This window comes from Chiloscyllium plagiosum, unplaced genomic scaffold (assembly GCF_037043375.1).
Source record: "Chiloscyllium plagiosum isolate Xiang-an unplaced genomic scaffold, Cpla_swu_hap1 HiC_scaffold_7, whole genome shotgun sequence".
Classification (NCBI taxonomy): Eukaryota; Metazoa; Chordata; class Chondrichthyes; order Orectolobiformes; family Hemiscylliidae; genus Chiloscyllium; species Chiloscyllium plagiosum.
In genome coordinates this window covers 67100520-67116430 of record NW_028270145.1, presented here as the reverse complement: position 1 = coordinate 67116430, position 15911 = coordinate 67100520, and the positions used below count along the sequence as shown (strand labels likewise).

General features: G+C 38.4%; 1 protein-coding gene and 1 long non-coding RNA gene across 3 annotated transcripts in view; one reads left to right on the top strand and one right to left on the bottom strand.

Moving 5' to 3' along the window:
- Window positions 1-15911, top strand: part of ifih1 (interferon induced with helicase C domain 1) — a 123854-nt gene that overhangs the window by 14898 nt on the left and 93045 nt on the right. Inside the window, exons 2-3 of the mRNA XM_087989098.1 lie at window positions 2022-2199; window positions 7531-7761. Of these exons, the coding sequence (XP_087845224.1) occupies window positions 2022-2199; window positions 7531-7761 (409 nt within the window). The remainder of the gene's footprint in view (window positions 1-2021; window positions 2200-7530; window positions 7762-15911) is intronic.
- The window catches only part of LOC122551635 (uncharacterized), an 80535-nt gene continuing 66121 nt past the window's right edge, over window positions 1498-15911 (bottom strand). The window contains exon 5 of one of the 2 annotated variants that reach the window (XR_015757695.1): window positions 1498-1870. This is a non-coding gene — a long non-coding RNA (uncharacterized LOC122551635). The remainder of the gene's footprint in view (window positions 1871-15911) is intronic. The other variant, XR_015757696.1, reaches the window with a different exon arrangement.

Below are 15911 nucleotides of genomic sequence, written 5' to 3'. Positions count from 1 at the left end.
AAGGAGCTAATAATAATGGCTCAGTAAGGAGCTCTAAGGTGTGTCATTCTTATCCAAACATGCAATAAGCAACCAATATGGGGGAGTAAAATTCTATAGGTAAGCCACCACAATTATCCAACCCTCCAAGGAAAGGCTCTATTCTGCATCACAGACCATGCTGTTACATACTTACATACTTACAGCTCAGTGTACAAATGTGGCAGCTGCTAAACATCTATGGAATATGATTGTGAAATGAAAACCACAAGAACTGCTTTAACTGCCTTCGTCTGACTACATTTGCTTCACTGACATGACAAGGAAGCAATTAGTGCATAAAATATAATAGTGATGATTGTTTGGCCATAAGTCTTATTGAGAATTCTTGGACTATGTCCGAGAGTGCCCTACCAGTGAAGTGCAGATTGAAGCCAGATGGATGCAATTGCAGAATCAGTGAAGTCCCAATTACTGCATTTACATCTAGCAGGACCTCACGTTCCTTAAAAAAAGACAATAACTTACTCTACCCCCTTTGCCCGTTGTGTCAGCAATTTTGTATCGGCAATTGCACATTTGGCATTCCGACAAACATGGTGAGGTTCAAACTTTATATCCAAGTCAGTGACTTGCAAGCCTTCTGTGACACATGAACTTTCCCCATTCTGCATGCTTCCCTTGTGTTGTTGTCGCTGTGGCCCCTATGACTTTTCAGCCTCCCCCATTTCTGTTGAACCCCTTAATTGACTGTGATTATACCCTCTAGCTCTCTGTAGAGACCTGCCATCTCGTCATGAATTACTCCCTTTGATTTTCATTCTCTTGGACCACATGAAGTGTTGTGTGAAAACTACTGGTATGTGCTGCTGATGTGCCATTGTTATAGCACAGAGCTGCACAGCAAAATGGCCACTCCCTTGACTGCTCACTGTTTCTCAGCATAACGAATTGTCTGCCACTCACCCTGCGCTATAAAGCAATGCCAGCCACAGAAGCTGGCAGCCTGCATCATAGAATAGAAGACCCTGTTTGTTGAAAAAAAAAGCAATGCAAGCGTCAAAGACTGATATCCTGTAACTAAACACAAACACTTCTGTATGCTAAAAAGAAATGTGAAGTAGGTAGATGCTGACAGCCTCCCACTAACAGAAAAGTGAGTAGGAAAGCTAAGAAAACAAGCTAAGAGCCATAACATCCACCCTGATGCAGATATATGAAAAGCATGTGTGTTTCTCAATACAAAGAAACCTGGAAATAGCATGCAACTCATAGTTGTACCTGAGGTCCAAATTAAAGTGTTGAAGGGTTGAAGTAGTGTGTGAATTGGTGCAACAGCAAGCATGGTGATGGAGTGAGGTTCATGGTTTACCACTTCCAACTTGTGTGGACAAAAGTTCAAGGTGGATGGTGACCTGGGACATTGTTCAAAAGATGGAGTTGGTTAATGTCATGACTGCCTTTAGTGAGCTACAGCCAGTAGGTACCTACTCTGATTTACATGTCATGGAATGAAGAGAGAAGAAGACAACTCGAAGATAAGTTGGTACTTTAATGAGATTCAAATACATGATAACAAGGCCATCATCACACCACGGCACAATCTTGAAGTTGCCATTTTAAGCTTGAGAGAAAACTAGTACATTTGTTTTCTCTGTTGTGATTCTGGTTATTTCATTTTACCAAATTTTTCCATCCTTTATGCGATTGCTCGTGCCACACCAAGGAGGAGATATTCTGTCCAATAATTATGCAGTTGGCTTGGTTCAGTTGATTCAAACGTTTTCTAGGAATTTGACCATGTGATCCTTGTTGGTTTGTCAGCATAGTGTCAGATGAGACCTGTTTTCTTAAATGCCTTTGGACATGACATTAAATTTTACCTCACCTGCTTTAGGAAAATGATAAAGATTCAGTGGTATGATTCATGCTATTAGCAATCATTCAATTAATATCACCAAAGAATCTGAATAAAAAATGTAAATGTAAACTGATATATACTGTGACAACCTTTTTAATTCTAATCTAAACTTGTCTTTCAGATTATGAGTGAAACTAAACAAAATGGAAACAGAGCAGGAGCCCGGAAATTATTGAGTAGATTAATTATGAAACCTCCTGGTTGGTTCTCCACATTTTTGGGGATACTACACAAGACTGAACATGGGGATCTTGCAAACTTATTAGCTGGCAATGATAATAGCTTATCTGAAACAGAAGGTAAGTTCTGAACTGTTAATGTTGATGCTAATGTTTCTGAATTTAAAGGTGCTTCGATGTCCAGTATTGTCTTAAACATGAGACAAATAATAGCTGACTACATTTTTACAAATGTTAAGTCAGTGCTGAGAGTTGTTATACAAAGTCATGGATTTGCATAGACAAATAACTTACAGATTTTAGATAGGTAAGTGAAGATCACTATGATAATCCATTTCGTTGGGAAAATAAGAAGTAGGTTAAATACATTTCAATGAACAACATCAGAAAACAAACTTATACTCTTGTAATAAATCTCTGCCAGTCATCAAATAAAACAGCAATTTTAAAAACTCTCAAGTTGTGAAGAAGAGTTATTTTGAACTTGAAATATTAACTTGGTCTCTCTCTTCACAGAATCTGCCAGAGCTACTAAGTTTCTCTGGCATCCTGTATGTTTGTAATAAATAAAACTGCTTGAACAGACACAGTATTAATATATTTTCAATTTGTCACAGTAAAACTACAGACATTTATAATACAGAAAGACGCTGTTAGAAACATGGCATATTTTATTTAATTTATTCTTTCATTAAATGTGGGCTTCAATAGCAGGATATTGCCAATCCCTAAGTACCCTTAAGCAGACTGGTTTGCTGGGCCATTTCAGAGGGCAGTTAAGAATAAGCCATTTTGCTGTGGGCTGGGAGATAAGGATGGCACATTTACTTTCCTGTATGAGGTAGGATTTTCTAATAATCAATGTTATTTGCAAAGTTAACCATCACTGAGACCAAGTTCATAGTCCAGATTAATGAAGTGAATTCAAATTCTAGCATCTATCAAGGTAGGATTTCAAGCTGTGGTCCTAGAACATTAGCCTAATCCTTTGAAATTCCACATTAGCATCATCTCACTATTAGCTCTGTTTTGATTTTTTGCTTAAAAGCAATTTGAAACTATCCTGATTGGCTTGATTTCCTTCATTGGATTGAATTTAATGGTGTTGATAGGTATGGCCTAATAGGTGCAATACCTGATGTACTCCATTGCCTCTGGTCCATAGATCTTATAGATGTCTCAAAAAGAACTTTAGAAAGGGTATGTGGTATAAAAGTGAAACATCATGAACACCTTCACCCCATCGGTGATGGGTGGCCATAATACCCCATTGGCCTAAACAACTCTTCCAATTTTGAATACAGCTCTATCATCACCTGTCTGGTCAGATGCAGGTTTCAGAGTGAACGGTGCTCTGAAGTTCCATGAAGTTAAACCTCTGCACTTAAACCTTTCAGATGGCTATTGTGTTCTGTGACTATTATTCTACATTTGTAGTCCAATACACCCTCCTATTCATATCACCTTGTACCATAATGAGGCTGGTCCTTCTCTCATTGTTGCCCCTACAATCAATGTGACTGAACTGATCTATCACTTTCCCTCTCATTTAAGCACTCTGGTCCTCAGTGGAAGGGTCAAATACAGGATGTAAAGACAGCGTAGAGAATACCAGCCTTCTTGCGAGACACTGGTTCAATATGATTTCAAACGATGCAGCCTCCCCATCCCAACTTTCCATTCCTTTGTTGAACCTAGCCTCAGCCTACATGTGGGCAATGCAGTTATCCTTAATGATGGCCACTTCCCACCTCCACTCATCCGTTTATGTACTGACATTTCCTGTTATCAAAAGTAGCCCTGATTGTTGTGATGACAGATCAGAACCCCTAAGTACTTATGAGTATGTTGAATTTTTAATTGCAACATTACTTTTTGAACAAAAGGAAATGTAGCCAAACAGCAACTGTGGCTGTAGATTTACTGACCGTCTTGAGGGAGAGATCCTGGAATGTCACACATGGTGAGGTGTCTGGGAAGCTTCAAGCAGATGGACTTCAAAGAGAGAAATGCACAAAAACTAAATTGTAATATCCTGGGAATTATTTCAAATTGTGAACGTGATGGGGAGAAATGTCAGGGTTAGAGGCATGTTTTGTAAATCTTATAGAGGTTATGAAATAATGAGGGGTATAGACAGAGTTATTTGTAGCTGTCTTTCCCCTCGGATGGGGGACTTAAAGACCAGGAGGCACACTATTAAGGTGAGAGGAGATAGATTTTAAAAAAGAAATGAAGGGCACGTTTTTTAACCACAGAGGGTTGTTAATGTGTGGAATGAATTTCCTGAGGAAGTGGTGGATGTGAGTACAATTACAATGTTTAAAAGACATTTGGATAAGTACATGAATAGGAAAGGTTTGGAGGGATATGGGTCAGGAGGAGGCAAGTGTATAGCTTGGGATTATTGTTGTCTTGGATCAAAGGGTCTGCTTCCGTGGTGTAGGACTCTATCAGCATAGTGGCTGAGAGATTAGCATTGCTGCCTCACAGGACCAGGGACCCAGGTTCGATTTCAGCCTCAGGTGACTGCCTATGTGGAGTTCGCACATTCTCCCCGTGTCTGCGTGGCTTTCCTCCAGGTGGTCCAGTTTCCTCTCACAGTCCAAAGATATGCAGGTTAGGTGAATTGGCCATGCTAAATTGTCCGTAATGTTCAGAGATGTGTAGGGTTGGTGCATTAGTCAGAGGAAATGTAGAGTAATAGGGTCAGGGGATGAGTCTTTGGAGGGTTGATGTGGACTTGTTGGGCCAAATGGCCTGTTTCCACACTGTAGGGATTTTATGACTTTTGTTTATGCAAGAAAGCTGGGTTAAATGACTCCTTTTAAAATAAAAACTCATTTGATCTATGAGAAAGGCATATACAATTTGTAAATCAACCTCATTGCAACCAGTTGAGGATGAAGTGGGGTGGGGATGTTGTTGAAGGTGAGTGAAGAAAAGCAATCAGTTCATTCCTCACAAGGACTTTAGAATTAGGAGTAAGCTGCACGGAACTGTAACAAATTGGTGAACCTTTCCTGGGACCTGGTCATAATACTGGCACTCCAGGGAACCCTGCTATCCTATTCATTCCTAATCCTACTGCACGACACCACTGCAAAATTTGATATCTGTTATTGGTGTTTTCCTGGTTCAGATTTGAAATCGGGGCTGAGAGGTTCCCTATTCCTGCTCTGCTATTTCAATGTCTTCTCACTGCTCTGTTCACCCAACCTGCAATAACATACTGATCATTTCAGGTTAAAGTGAAAGCAGTAATTTGGGATAGTTTTTTTTCTTGCTGTAGAAATTGCTTCAGATTCCCTCAAGAGTGTGAGTCTATTCATCCAAAACAAGCCATGAGTTGATCTATTGAACCTTAGTCTCATTAATCTGTCCAGTGTATTTCATTTTCTAAGTCTGGAATAATTGGTAAAACTCAACTAAAAGTGGAGCCAACAGACAGAACACAAGAAGTTCAACACTGCATTTTTTTACAATACCAAATGTAAAGCAAGCCACCATAAGTGATTGTTGAAAACATGCATATTTACTTTTGATTAGCTGCTGATTGTGTCAATTGAGGTTCAACCATTTGATGGAAGATTGACTTCTTTCTCTACAATTGGCAGTTGTAAATTTGCTGCTAGCTTAAATAACACTGATAACTAGGAGTTTCCATTTGCTGTTGCTGATTGTGGGTGGAAGATGAACAATGTCAATTTTTATTGTAATTTTTGAATAACAGGTACAATATTTCTAATCTGATGTGATAATTAGTCTTTTAAAATATTGATTAAAATACTGTAGAGAATTCATAAATTGTATCCATTCACTTACACTAATTTATTTTGCAAATGAGAATTTTGGGACTGTCTACACATTTTCTTGATACATCCAGTAAAAAGAGTAAGTGATCTAAAGAAGTTTTGAATAGCGATTAGTAGGATTATTGTAAAACAGTTATTGCAAAATATAATACATCTTTAGAAAACTGTAAAAATATTTTTTATTATATACAACTTACTGATTTTATTACAAAATTTGAAATACTCTGGAGTATTTCTTTTAGTAAGCCTGATTGTTTCTGCACAAAATGTTTCCAAATTGAGGGTATGAAGCATGGATGATGCTGTCAATGCTAAACTTAATTGGTGCTGTCATTTTACTGAACACCACTGACCATTCTCAATGGAAATAGAATACTCTAAAATGAGAAAATGATGGAACAACATTTTGTTTCTATGAAGCTAAAATGTCTCGCTTTCCAAATGCCAGAGGTCCTTTTCTTTCTTAAAAATAATAAATTTTGTAACCTACAGTATAATGACTTAATCATGGTGAATGTTTCATCTGTCAGAAAAAAACATGTTTCTGAGGTGAAAGTAAGATGTAGACATGTTCTTATTGAATGTTGGTGTATTTAAACGACAAAAGCAAAAAGCCACAATAAATTATAGGGCACTTTCTTCTTTTCATAGATGAAGTTGTAAGGTCATGGACTTTAAGGTACTCGATTTGGTAATATTTAGTTCTGATCTTTTCTAAAGTATGTGGTAGTAAATGTTTCCATTCTGCAATTGCAACTGTCTTTGAGTTAACCCTTTTTACACATGACATTGTGCATGTATTACACTACTTTGAAAAGCAGTTGAAATGGCTACGTTCTGATTCTTATCAATTTTCAATTCTTGATAACAGTGAAGCATTGTTCCACTTAAATATTGCACTAATGATTGCCACAAAGCTTTTTGTCCTCCTGATACACTCAATTCAATCTTGCTGAAGTAGTCAGCTGGTACAATGAGAAAGGCATGTGTTATGTTCGTTCTGGGTACAGGAAACCTCTGGGTTGTGAACTGGTTCTGTTCTTGAGTTCATTCACAAGTCTGTTTCTACTTAAGTCTGAGTACAATGCAGGACAATATAAAATAGCTGCTCATGATTACAGGAAATGTTTGTATGTCAGATCTTTAAAATTATACCCTGTATGAGATCATGGTCATAGGTGTAGGATTCGTAAGTCAGATGTCTGTAAATTGGAGACAATTTGATACAAATAGTGGACAATTCAGAAGATATTTTATTTCGATGACAAGCAATGAACAATGGTTTTTTTTTCATAAGGTAATGTTGGAGAACTTACTGCCCTTGGGTAGGAGCTGTGGGAACTTTAATGTGCACCTGAACAAGGAGATGGGATATCTACATAACTTCTCATTCAGAGAATTCACTTTCAGTGACAGTGCTGTTGAATTGCTGCAGGAATGTTTGTCTAATTTCCATGCTCATGTCCTGCTTTCCTTGAACCCTCAACCTTTGATGGTCGTGCTAACAATTAATCTATATAAACTTTTAAATGATGTGATGCTCATTGCAGAATTAATTAAAATTGGGTGAAAATAATAAAAATGGATATTAAATAAAACTAGAATACATTATTAAATGAGTGCTTTTGTTTTGCAGAACCAGCAGAAGAAAGTAAAAATGTAGCAGATGAACAATTATCAACTGAAGAGCAGAATAATATGGATAATGCTAAACCAGACAAGATAGCTGTTGAAAAAAATGAGCAGCCACCAGAGGACTTGTATAGTTGCCCTATTATAGAAGAAGAAAACAATGAAAACAGCAGGAACAGTGATGAAAACAGCATTCTATCTGGGATTTCTGTTTTGGATCTGTCTCGGAATGCAGGTAAAAATTGTGTATCTTAGTGGCTTGATTAGATTCAGGATGTGGATGAGATAAAAAGTACTGAAGATGTTTTTCTGTATATGGGATGTACCTGTATATTTGCTCCATTACCACTTCACCCTTTCTTCCCATTGAAGTTATTATTCTAGACCTCCTTAGATGACTAATTATTATTATTCAAGAGATGAGGTAGGCACCAACAATGGTTACCATATTCAAGTACTGGCCAAGTGGCTCAATGATAAGTTTTTCTTTCTAGTTTCTTCTGGGTCCCAACCTGTAGCAAGACTGAAATGAATAAAGTTGAGGGTGAAACAGATCCATCGTTTCGCCTTCTATTTCAGTGTAACAAGTTGCTGTGCCACTTTAGAATTAATATATTTGCATTAATTGATCAAACTCTTTCGAAGTAAGTTTGTTAACTCCACTTGAGAATTGCTCACAAATGAAAAATGAAAATGCTGATACCACTCACTATATCAGGAAGAGAATTGGAAAGATGAATTTTAGATACTCTAGAACTGGTGAATTGGAGTTGAGGGAGGTGTTGAATTTTAAACCTGGACCCAAACACCTCTCCAACACAATCTGCTCTACCCAGCAGAATTTTCTCGATCTTGGGAAACCTGGAAGTGAAGAGAGGCTAGGACTCTTTGAGGAGAAAGTCCGGTGTCTTTGCTTGTCAACCAGAAGGAGCAGGGGGCATTAACTTCTGACCCTGCAACTCCCTCCTCCATTAAAACCCTCCCCCCATAAAAAGACATCAGGAGACTGGGATCAGATCCACTTCCCAACATGAAGCTATCCCTAATGGGCTGTCTTCTGACAGTTGAACCTCTCAAGGAGAAAGACCACACACAGTGGAGGTAAAACTCCATAACACAGAAGTCTGAGTTTCCCATCCAAAACTGCCCCCTACCCAATCCCTGTGTAAGTGGATCCTAGCAATTTTGAGCTTGAGTTATCATTTCAGATCAATGAACTTTTAGCAAAGAGATAGTCATCATGTAAAATTTATTTCCTTTATGATTTTCTTTGTATTATTTGTTAGTTTTATATCATGTCAATAATGTTACAATGACTAGACCATTGTCAGGTATGGCAGAAATTTCCCATTATGTGACAGTGGCATTTTGAAGCTCTTGTGAATGGGAATATTTTTCTAACTTCTCAGTTAAATAACAACAGCAGAGAAAATGTAGTTAAGTATTCAGTTGTTGAGATATTTTCAAATAATTTTCTTCGAAGTCGTTCCTTGCAGATTTGTAGTACAGTGGAACTATGATACTACATTGTCTTCATAAGCATGGAGCAAAAGGTGATCTATTAATTTATAATTTTTGAAATCCCTTGTGTTGTTGTAGCCCTCAGACTTGTAACATTTAATGACAGAAGTTTTTACCTGCCGCAACAAAATGTCAAAGCTGTTGTGAATTTCAGAATGTCTTTTTACTTTTGAAAGAAATAGATGCCTTGAGACATTCAAAAGCACATTATATCTAATGAAATAACTTTGAATTGTAGTTCACTTTTGTAGTGTGGGATCAATTTATGGGCAGTAAGGTTCAGAGAGAGCAACAAAATGACAATTGCCTTTTAGTAATATTACCTGGAGTTTAACTGTTGACTTTATTCTTTTATTTTTCACCTAAAAGGACAATTGTGGAGGTGGTTTAACATTTCATCTGACCGTGTTGCATTCAGTAACTCATGATTTTCAGTCAGCACATTTATCTGCATTGGCATTTGAACCCACCAAACCTCTGACTGAGAAGTGATAATGTTACCTTTTTCATGCTGAATCTGCAACCTGAATGAGTGTTTCATTGTAACATTTCTCAAAGTAATTACCTTAGATCTCCACCTCTGCCACTTGCTTCCCTCTCTCCACAACATTTCAACATATATTAACTCCAATGTTAGTACTTAAAGTTGAACTAAATGTAGGTGAGTTTTGTAGGCCTGCACAAAACACAAACTTTTATGTTGGTTCTACTGGATTGTTTATAAATGTAAGAAAAGGGTACACAATTTAATATTTTTCAATGCTGGGCTTTCAACAAAAATTCTTAGCTTTTCTCACACACCCATGGTTAGATACAGGCAGTGCAAAAACAACCTGTCTCATCCCTTGTCCCCACTATTATCAATTTCTTTTACTTTCTCCGGGGCTGCACGCTGCTCCTTTTCTCTCCCTCTCTTTCATATTCTTTTCTGCCTTTGTTTTGTTCTTGCCCTCCACTATCATTTTTTTCTCTCATGTCCTGGGTTTTCTCTCCTCCCTTGCTTGTTGTTATCTCTCAATTTTAATAAAATCTTTAGCTTTCATGATCTGTTTTATCACCCAGTATTACCTTCTGACTTCAACAATATTCAAACTGCCGTCTATGGAATACCATGAGATAGTTGCAGCAAACCTGTGACAATTACCATGTAGGAAACCATTGAAAAAGACTGAGTGGTATAAAATTAGAGGAAAGTATAATTCCACATCTGTAGAAACACAGAATATTATCTGTTGCTTGTATGAAGCCTGCATTTTATTTACTCTATTATTAAGTTAGTAGGTGGCCTTCTTTACTGCCAGTTTGTCCCATTTCACTTACAAGCCAACTCAGCAGGGAGACAGCTAATGGCTCAGCAAGTTTATAAAGTCTCTTGCTTGTTAAGTCAGCAGAGTAGCCACACAGCTTAGGAAGATTCCACATTTGAATCCAAGCATCAAGGATCCCCAGTAAAAGACAAGGAAACCAGGAAGAGTTCTTGCTTCTGAAAGCTCACCTGTGACCTCTGTTAAACAGAATGCATGTCAGAAAGGACAAATTCAGGGTGGGCTCTAATGCCAGTCCTTGATGTTGAGAATCCCACTTTTCAATTGAATGAGGAACCAGAAAGCATGGAGTGCCATTGCAACCACACTGCACCAACGGACCAAAAGAGAAGGGAGGAACAAATCAAGAAAAGTGGAACTTATAAACGATCAGCTAATTGGTTTACAAACCACTCCCAATTTTACATTAATCACAGGGGCAGTATTACAACAGTTTCCATTTAAAAACAGTCATTGTATAAAAATAATTATTATTCCGACAGTTTGTCTATCTGCATTAACAAATATATTATTAAATATATACAGATATATTAATTACCATCACAGAATTGTCAGTTATACCATCCAGGCTTTTATAAAAGTGTCACACTTGTAAATTCACAGCAAATAATATCATTTGGAATTTTAATAAGTACATTATCATGACATAAATCTGTAAGTCTGGAATTATTTGTGACAAGTTACTTGCATAAGCAAATAATTAACTTGTAATTATATTCAATAACCACAATTTTATTTTCATTATGAATTTAATGGCTCAAATAATTTCTTCAGATGATATTTGAAAAGACATTTTTCTCTCACCATTCATTTCATACTTCAGTACATGTTTGCTACATTTGAATGATCCTCCTGCATAGACAGTATTAATTGGTGGTTGCAAGTTTTTTTGCCTGACTTCAGTTTATTGAACTTCAAAACTCATTTATCAAGCTCCCCTTAAATTTACCTACGGAATAAAACTATTTTTTTTCCTGGTAAACCTTTATCAGATTGCTTCTGACTGTGAATGCTAGTTGTAAAATATAAAGTATTAGCTATCGCTCTGTTGCAGAGTGATATATTTCTTTAAGTAAGTGTAGATGTACATATTATTAGAAGTGGAGGCTTACAGAGGAATATGAAAAAGCTGCTCCATGATAGGGCCTGTCCCACTACTGACACCCTCAAGGTTTCTGCATAGCTGTTATCTTGCCCTTTAATTAGGCTGAAGTCTTCACCCTCCCAGTGGCAGAGACCCATGGAAGGGCAGATATCTGGCTACGAAATCATCCTGCCTGGCTGTTCAGGTTTCTGTGAGAAACGTGTGGTGGGTTAGTGACAGTTTCACAATGACGGGCGTTAGGACCACTTCCAAAAGCACTGGAATCCAGTACTTTATCTCAGTGCCAGGACGTAAACTCAGGGTCATTGCTAATTTTAGTTGTTGAGAGTTAAGGGCATATACACATGCATATGCATACACATGCTGATCACTTCTGATCTTCTGCTAAAGGAAAAGGTGGTATGGCACTGCTTCCTCTGCCGATTAGTTAATGAGTAATTTACTCTTCTTTGGATACATTTACTATCATTTGTGCCAGCCAATTAGTAAATTGTACATTAAGTAAACGACTGATAAATATAAAGTTTATTCCAAAACAGTTCCATTGGCAGAAGGAATTCTCAGCTCAGTTCCCTATTCCAGATTGAAAATGTCAAAGATCACAGTGTCACAGCTGATCCATGCAGCATTTGATGCCTTCAAAATGTGTTATACACTACTATACAAAACACGCACTGTGGAAGATAGCCAAGAGGTTAGCAGCTTTTACTAATGATGTTAGGGCCCCACTAGTAAAATATTAATCTTAATTAAAAGTCAGGGTAGTATTAAATGCTGTGCAATTTTTTAAAAATTTTCATCACGGTGCCAATGTTGTTGAAATGTAATATCTATATTTCAAATGGTGTAATTAATTGGAGTGAAAAGTGACATAATTGGGACAGAATATTGCTCAGTTGTTGGTTCCAAAATCCACAATACCCAATAAATTAAGTCTCTTTAGATTTTTAAAAATAAAGTATATGTATATTAATCAGTAAAACTATCTGGATGATTCTGAATTTAATTTGAATACATCAAATTATTCTAGCTGTGGACAATATTCCAACATTCTAATGTTACTGATCTTAATTCATAAATGGGTTGACTGAGGAAGGTTAGAGCCAATAGATATTTATAACCAAGTTCAAAAGAAAGAAAATCAGTCTCTTTCACTAGTCCTTGTTTAATGCTTCTGCCAAATTTGCATTTCACCCTACAAAGTGGCTCGAGGCAAAATTTGGTATTTCTGGAAAGACTCAGTGACCTTTCTTCTTCTGTCTGGAAGCTAGTTCTGAGCTGATAATGATCTATAATCCGTTTTGAATTGAAATGCTGTTCAAAGGTATTGCTATCCTTTCTAGTAAAACAATGTTCCCTAAGTAACCTGCAATGGAAAGCAAATTATTTATTAAAATCTGTTGAGCACAGCTAAACTGAATGAAACTAACTGATATTAAAGTTTATTGCAAACACATTTCTGCATGGTGAATACTACTTGAGTCAAATAGATAATACGGGCTGAAATTTAGTCTCAGTGATACTGAGCCTCCCACTAGTTGCAGAACGCATGAGAGTTCTGCACAGATCTGGAGATTTCCCTGTGTTTTGGGTGACCAGACATAATTTAAGTGTAATCAAGCACTTTGCTGGCCAATGTTTGGGCTCCTACACAATCCAGGACCGTGGAGGATGGAAATCCTGGTGCCCAGTACTGCTGGTCATTCAGAAGTCAACAGATTCCCATTATCAATGGTGCCACTGGGATTGTTGCTGCTGCTGGGAATGGTTAGAGGCCTTCATCGGGGATCAGAGCAGGATCCTGGAAACAGTGGAGTGGGGCAGACAGGGGATTGCTGGTGAAGGGCGGGGTGATATAGCTGAGTGGTGCGAAAGACCTGAGTGATGATTAAATCCCAGAGGCCCTTCCCGCCTCCACCCTCCAATAAATTGAGAACAATTTTCCCAGCACAGGTTGGGAAAGGTACTCCTGCCCAATTCTCTTGGTGTGCTCTATTAAATTCCAGCCATGACCTTCCAATGCACACATTGTCCAAAACCTTACTGGCAAAAATTAAATCAGTTTAGGAATGAAAGTGGGTCCTGAGCTTGTGTAGATGGATATTTGGACCCAAAGGGCAATTTTTACTGCTAGCTGTAATTTAAAAGGCTTTGCTATGACTGCCAATAAATTAAGGATGAAAGCCTGACTTTCAGAGCTACTAGTCTAATCATAGAACTGGCACCATGGACAGCATCATCAAATTCTACTGCTAGGGTTGTCACACTGACCTTATCATGAAAAACAAGATGAACTGGTATATCTAGCACAAATTATATGAGTCACATTCTTGATCCATTTTGAAATGCATGGCTGAGCAATTACACCCCTTGAGAGATCCCCCATGGCTCCCTGGAAGAAGCAAGGTTCATAGATGTTCAAAGTAGTTGTCACCTGATGGTCACCAGGTTAGGATAGCCACCCATTCCTTCAGGTTAGAGCTGTCATTCCAACAGCTGACATAGTTCAGGCCCAATGTCCTGGGATCCTCTCGGCCTATGCCAACGCTCATGTGGAGGAAATGACAAAGACAAAATAACCAGTGCTCTTCTGCATCCTGAGGGGATCTTCAGCTGTGACCTTCAGTCCCATTTTCATTTACAGTGTGTTGGGAATGTACAAAACAGCACAGGATCTTAGCAATGAGAATTCAACAATCACATCCCTTAGCTTGACATATTACTTCCTAAAGTGAAAGATGGGACATTCGGGCAAAGAGGGCTATATAATGAGCATGTTAGCACTTCATTGTAAGACCTTATTTTAATGAGTGACAAATAGATAGCAGTACAGTCTGAGTGCTACAAGTATAATTTCTCCTCACAGCCCAATATCACCCATGTAAGGCACCAATACACAAATGAGAGACTTGCAAAGTCCTGCCAGATCAGGTGAAGAGGGAATGAGTTCTATGCCCCTGGGCACTCCAGGAGTGCCTTCATTAGCTTTGTTTGTTGTGGCCTGCAGCTGCCTCTTTTAATGTCACCCATCATTACTTCTGCTTCACAAGAGGTATCTTTTCTTCAATTTGCAAGGACTGTTGACATAGTCAACATTCTTTATGACAAGAATTTGCACCCTAAACACTTGATCAGTCCATGCATTGCACTTGCATGATGATATGATTAGAAATGATGTGAGCCTGCACAATGATTAAAGTGTGATAGATGCAATTCCCCTTCCTGAAATATAGCCTGTGTTTCTCAGCACCATGACTCCATCAACTCACAATGTGGTCCAACGTGATCACAGGTCTTTTTAGCTCTTGGCAGATCTTGGCAGGTCATGCTGTATACCTTGAAACTCAGGCTACACCTGGTATTTAACACCCCCACCAAATCTCCATGTCTCTTTCTATTCGTCATTCCCTGGAGATCCCATATCGACCATATCCCCACATGTTCGCATTCATTGTCGAATTGAGAATTCAATCATCTTCCTTACTTTCTGAGTTGCATCACGGCACTTTAGTGATACACCCCATTGGGCTGTTCAGTGCTCACCCTCCCAATGATACCATGATGGCAGTCATTCTCTCTCACAGTATCCCATCTTCTTCCATGCACGACTAGCTCTCTCTTATGTACCAAATTTACCTCCCTCCTATACTTGTTACCTCCGCATCCCAGACTGCTGCTTATAACAATCAGCAGTGATTCCCTCCACCCCCCACTGCTATAAAAACCCCCAATACCATCCCACCCCTCTACATGAGCAAGCAAGTAGCCCTGAGATGCAAGTTGATCCAAGCTGTGAGCCTGTCTGTGTATATGAGCTGTCCTTCCAGCAGCATTAAAATGAGAGGTGCTAGTACACTCCAAAGTGCAACATGGAAGTGCAGTAGCATGCTGTAAGTGGATCAGGAATGTGATAGGATGTTGCAGTAAGGCTGGCATGTGTTGGATGCCAAGATCAGTGTCATGGGTTACATGCTATCTCTGCCTTTGGAGCATGCTCATTGGTGCCAGGTGTCAAAGATAGTGCTTGAAAAAAGAAAGCAGAAACTTGGAGTCATCATTCTGACTTTCCAATCGACTACTCTCAGCATCTAGCTTCAATCCGATAGGTGGGAAAATGGGAACCTGCATAATAATGAGGTAAGGTGAATAATAATGAGGGTAATAATGATCAATAATCGCACTTAAAAGACAGTGTCTCATCTTAATCTCCATAACTCTGTTGAAAACTGCAACATGTTGTTCCTGATTTCAAGACAGGCCTTTCTCCACTTCTCCCACACTTCCAGCCATAGCCCCTTGCTCCTCAATAATTTAACTACCTTTTAATCCTTCACCTTTACTGCTTGTTGTACTTCATTTTCTAAAGGTTCATGTTGAGAAACGAGAGATCTCTTTATTCTCAAGCAAATTTTCTCCTTCACATGCTCCATCTTC